The sequence below is a fragment of the Zea mays genome, chromosome 1 (genome assembly GCF_902167145.1).
Source record: "Zea mays cultivar B73 chromosome 1, Zm-B73-REFERENCE-NAM-5.0, whole genome shotgun sequence".
In the NCBI taxonomy this organism is placed as follows: Eukaryota; Viridiplantae; Streptophyta; class Magnoliopsida; order Poales; family Poaceae; genus Zea; species Zea mays.
In genome coordinates, this window is record NC_050096.1 from 241,370,411 (window position 1) to 241,376,591 (window position 6,181).

General features: G+C 45.7%; 1 protein-coding gene across 1 annotated transcript; it reads left to right on the forward strand.

Moving 5' to 3' along the window:
• The first annotated feature begins 1,401 nt into the window (after positions 1–1,401).
• Positions 1,402–2,253, forward strand: LOC100283170 (glycine-rich cell wall structural protein 2). The gene is given in 1 exon segment (NM_001156072.1): positions 1,402–2,253. A coding segment is annotated over 1 exon segment (624 nt). The 5' UTR covers positions 1,402–1,436; the 3' UTR covers positions 2,061–2,253.
• The last annotated feature ends 3,928 nt before the right edge of the window (positions 2,254–6,181 follow it).

A 6,181-nucleotide genomic window follows, 5' to 3' on the forward strand; every position in this document is an offset into this window, starting at 1 on the left:
GTATATATGAATCTATATAATGAAAACCGTCTGTGATTTATAGTGTATGCAGTCGGTTCATTTGAACTGGACCGCCTGTGATGTGTGTCTATCACAGGCGATTCCGTTGAACTGGACCGCCTGTAATCTGTGTTTTTCACAGGCGGTTTTTGATTGACCGCCTGTGATGTTGTTTTACATCACAGGCGGTGCACCACAAGCGGTTCCTGGAACCGCCTGTGTAGTGGCGAACCAGACCGCCTGTGAAGAGGTGTGCTGTAGTAGTGACCCCTCTCAAGTGATCCAAAGATCAAACTTGAGTACCATGGTTTTCTTCCTTATCTCAAGTTTTCCCTTTGTGAGAAATCTCCACAATTTGGAGTCTCTCACCCTTACACAATTTATCACAATTAAACCATAAGAGTAAGGGAGGGAATAGAACCACACACACGAGACAAACTTGCAGGGACTCACGCACACAAAACGAGAGAGAAGAGCACAAAGACAGCACAGTGGAGTTATAGCTCAAAACAAGTGCCCAAATCTCAATCTACGAAAGTAAAGGCGCGAATTCGATGTCTTGGCGTTGTAGGATGTTCAATGACTGCTTGGTGTCATGCTCCATGCGTCTAGGGGTCCCTTTTATAGCCCTATGACAGCTAGGAGCCGTTTGAGTTCCATTTGGAAGACCGTGGTTGCCTTCTATCTGTGGGCGCACCAAACAATCTGGTGCACCACCGGACAATGAACAGCACGCGAAGCCGACCGTTGCCAGCCACCGGTCTCTTGGCACACCAGATAGTCCGATGCGACCTTCTGACCATTGGGACATACGGCCTGTCCGAGGGGATGCAAAAAAAACAATAAATTTTGAGGTTGTTTGTTGTATCTGCTCGTTCGCCCAGAACGAACGTATCGCGCCTGTTAGTCTCGTGCGAGCCTGGCTTCGCACATGCTCCGCCTGATTTGATGGCTGGACACCCCGCGCAGGTTCGAGCGGGGCTGGCCGGCCGAATACGCTGGTTTTAGGTGTATGTGAGGATCGAGATGAAATAACTTGTTTTGTATTTATTCGTGCAGTTCGTGTCTCTCGTGTGCAGTCAACTAAACAAAAGTTTAGATAAAGTTAATGCATATAGTGGTCTAGAATTAAATGGTGCGGGCAACCAATCACACAGTATGTGAACCAATGGAGCAAAAAATGACAGAGTACTAGTAATAGTAGTTAATTAATTAACGAGCAGATAAAAAACAATTGGACCATGAGACCCACGCACGAAATCTTCTGAAATCAATCTCATTAATTGCACAAGGTCAGCATCAAGGACGACGGGAGCTTAAAAAACAACAATCTATTTCCAGTCGTGCACCTGATCATGATTCATGATTATAAATAACCATACAAACCAACGCTTAACACTCATCTCAGCTTCACTTCCACTCCACACCTCTTCAGAATGGCTTCTAGCAAGCTCTTTGCGGTTGGCCTCACCGTCTTACTAAGCATTATTGGACTGTGCAATGCTATTAGGGTGGTAAACCACGCCACCGCAGATGGACAAGGCGGTGGAGGTGGTGGAGGCGGCGGGAGCGGAACCAGCTATGGCTCCGGATCCGGCTCCGGCTACGGCGATGCCGAGGCCTATGACGGCAGTGCCCAGTCCCCAACCTCTGGCCACGCATATGGCAGTGGATCCGGGGACGGTGGTGGCGTTTGGCAAGGTGACGACGAGTGCGCGTCCGGTTACGGGGCGGGCGGCGCATCCGGTGAAGGCCATGGCGACTCAGGTAACTCCAACACCGATGGCGCTGCGAATGCGAGCGGAGCTGGCGGCGGGGGCGGTTCTGGTGGGAGCAATGGGAATGGCAGCGGATCTGGTGGCGGCAGTGGAGTTGGAGAAGGCGAAGGCGATAACTATGGTCCATATGGCTCGAGCTACGCAAATAGCGGTGGCGCCGGAAGGGGAACTGGAGGCGGTCGTAATGGTGGATTCGGTGGCGGTTCCGGTGGTGGAGCGGGGAGCAGTGGTGGTGCCGCGTCAGGTTATGATGATGGCAGCTACAACGGATCAACACCTTAATAATGTTCATTTGTTTGTACCACACACAGTCAAGCAACCGGCACGTACTGATAGGGTTTTTTCTGTGCTTGTGAAATAATTTGGCCTTGCTGGGCGATGCAGAAGTTTGTTCTACTCATGTAAGCCACGGCCATTTCTCTGCATACGCCATGTTTGGGCTATAGTTGTCGGTTAGTAGATGTTCTTTTGCTATCAATCGGTGTCATTTCATATAAAGAGGCTACAGATCATCTGAATCAAGGTTCCGGATTAAAATCTCCCTTCTTGATGCTACACAAAGAGCACCATTAGCTTGGTTCGGCTTTGGCGTGAAACGGGTGAATAGTATGAACTAGACATATAACTATTATTGGTACGAATATAATAACACTTTTCGTTAATAATCTACATTCCTATATATATAACTATTGGTATGGAATACTGGAGCGCCCATCGGGCTCGCACCACTCACCCTCAACCCCACTAGAACCACTGGTGCACGATTATTTCAGTTCGATCGGGTGAAAATCGGTCCGATCAAGACACGGGTGGACATGCTGCCAGGTATGGCACAGGGTGGGCGCACTCCGGTTTATAATGGAATCGTAAAATGTTGCAAGAAATATAGTAAAATATGTTGGCAAATGCATATAAATCATGATGATTAGTGCATTATTGATTTGCAAATGATGAAACCATAAAATATCATTAGGTATCATAGTGAGCTTGATAGTTTGCATCCATACATGTATTCAAATATACTAGGAACGTCGTATTATTTGTATAGCTACAATGATCATACAATCCTCAAGTTTGAGCATAATTAGGTGTGTAACAATGGTCAGCTGATGTTACGTAGGACCCAACTGTAAATACCGAACCAATATAAGAGACGTGCAGTGGATATCTCTATGATGTTGTAATCATTATCATAAAATCATCAAGTTTGAGCGTAAATATATATTGTAGATATAACGTAAATGTTGTAACAATGGTCAACGTCATATCACGTACGACACCCCCCCTATCAGACATGCATTGATACATGTGGTTACCATAAATATCGAGCTAATGTGAGAGACTTGAATATCTGGGACATCGTATTCATGAACGTAAACACCTCAAGTTTGAGCGTAAATAGTGATATATAGCGTAAATATTTTTAATGGACAATGTGATGTCACGTATGACCCCTGCGTAACAGTCGTGCGCGAATTCAGGTGGTTACCATAAATATTGAGCCAACATGAGAGACATAAGTATCTCTAGGACGTCGTGTTCATATCGTTAAATACTCAAATCTAGTTGTAAGTAGTGTCAGATATAACGTTAATGTTGTTACAATGGTTAGCGCGAACTACATCACCAGCATACCTTCGTCTATCTAGTCATAGAAGGCGAGGAGGAGGAGGAGGAGGAGGACGTGGGGGAACACGTTGAGTTCCTAGCGGAACACACGGTGGAGGCGATCGATGTTGTGGTGGACCTTCACAGCGACGAGGGAGCCGACAAGGTAGGCTAGGTAGACGGTCCTAAAGCCGCCCTCAATGATGAAAGGTCACGTGAGCCCCTCGTCATATGGCTTCCACCTGCGCCAATGAAAGCTGCCTCACGCTCAATGTCATGGCGGTGGTGACAGAGACACTGGTACTAGTACCGGCCACGATCTTGGTGTTGGGAGGCTGGCCATCAATGGTATCGTCGAATCCCAGAACATGGTCGTTGATGGCCACGACCACTACGTTGGCGTCGCATTCGAAGCAGAGGAGGTCGCCACGCCTTTGCAGTAACATCGATCGATCGTCCCAAACGATGAGGGAGCGAGATCAAAGGCGGCGTTGGCCATCGATGGATCTGGATGAGTGGGCGAGATGGCTAGGGTTGAGGATGAATGGCGATGTTGCGGACAGTCGAGTAGGTTATATAGTGTGTGCGCCTTGAACCGTGGGCTAGGCGGCCGAGGGTCTGGGTCCACCCCTGATTGCGGTGGTACTGCTAAACCAAAAGGTATCATTAGACCAGGGCTTCCTGAAGTTATTGGAAGACCATGGCTTCTAATATATAATTTATACAATATATAAATATATATGCTATTCATTATCCTAGGTGAAGCTTAGCCTACCTATAATTACTAAACAATCTTCATTAATTGTCGGCAATGATTGGGCGATATTCAGTCATTACCAAAAATTACTAAGTATTCTTAAGTAATTACTGGCTAGGTGAAGCTTCACCTACGATGATGAATCTTCGGTAATTACTTAGCGATTTTCAATAATAATCTCTCTATATACACACACGCTATTCATCATCCTAGGTGAAGCTTCACACAATTGGTGAGCGATCTTCAATTATTACTGTATGTATCAGGACTACAAGATTATTAATTGCTACGTTAGAATTTTACGGTGTGTTTCGTTTGAGGACAATGTTGGCTAGGATATAATTTTTCGTGGATTTGGGGTGTGCTTAATGGATGTGATGAAACATGTTCTATTTGGTTGTATAAATGAGAATAAATTGGAGTCTATTATCTAAAAATAATGACAAGTATAAATGGGCTTTTATCATTGCTAATAAATACGCGCAAATACTAATAGAACAAAGGGGTTGCTTACGGTTAGCCTGAGGTGGTGCAATAACACAAGAACACACATGGGTTTAGAGTGGTTCGAACCGTCGGAGCGTAATACCCTACGTCCACTTGTTAGTTGTATTGTTGAGGATGTATGGGTCCATGAGTTCTTATCGCATGTGCTCTCTGTTTTATAGTTCAAGGGGGCACATATAGGGGTGCTGGGTCCTGATAGGTGGCCCCAATGATCTAGTATTAAATAATGTAAAACATGGAATACTAAATGTTGTGGCAGATGGAGATCTTCTCCCTTGCCCTCGCGTGAATCTTTTGACTAGGGTATGCCTTTGTCCTGTCTACCGACGTGATTTGGCTACGGATTGGAATCGGTTATCTTGACGTGTGCAGGAGCCAGTTATGCTGACATCCATAGGAGTTATGTTCATTGACCTAAGTTGTTGCCTCTGATCAGTGTTGCAGAGGGCACTTTGCCCAAGCCAATGGTAGTTCATGATGGACGTCGCCCATGCACGTGACGTTGAGAAACAACTGCCCGCCTTGGAAACACACATCTTATTGTGCGACCGACACAGGCGGCGACTGAGACACAATTGTCCGCCTCAGTAACATGCGGATTATTGTGCGGTCATTCAAGCCTACACGGCCTGTCAAAAGCCTGCCCATGCCCTGTGCTTAGCGGTGTTTTACTCCTACAACAACATGTTATGTGGTGCTGCCAAGTTCATTGACATTAAGTGATATGTTGTTAAGAAAAGATCCAGAATCAAACCGTTAAAGTTGAGCATATCAGAACCCAACAGATGCTAGTGAATCCGCTCATAAATGGCTTTCCACCTAGCATGTTTAGAGAACATGTATCTGACATGGGATTAAGGAAGAGCCTATGATTTTAGATAAGGGGTTATAGAAACAACCATATATAGAAAAGTTATTTCATACTAAGGAAGGTGGGCATGTTATAGTTAATGAATTCAATGGCACTTAATCAGCCATCGCCATGCATTGGTATTGATGTGTACAATTGTCAAGTGGTGGAACCTAGAAATGTTAAGAATCAAAAAGCAGAGAACAAAGGTGAAATTGTTGGAAGTGTTCGACTCGGTGAAGATAACAGAGTTAGAGTATATCCCTTTCCCCTGAATGATCAGCTCGTACCCTGATCGGCCCTCGGTCACAAGAAGCGCGATATTAAATAGCGACGAGGCACCGGCAAGAAGCCAACACTTTTGCCTTTACTAAACCCTAGCCACCCGGACTCCCAGAGGACTCGAACTTCTTTAGGGCGCATTCGTATCGGCCGAATTGGCATGTTTCCAGCCTTCTTCCAGGTTGAACAAATTGGGCTGGATTGGAATCCGATCTAGTTGTTCGTTTTGACCCGGATCGAGAACAAATCCATCTGATTTTGACTCCCCATTCTCACTTCTCCACCTAGAACAAATCCAAGTGTCCTCTCATGTGGATTGATTCCTGGCCAAGAATGAGTGTTCCACTCGATCCTAGACTGGCTGGCTTCCTGGCTTGGCTTTGATCTAGGTTTGCCGAA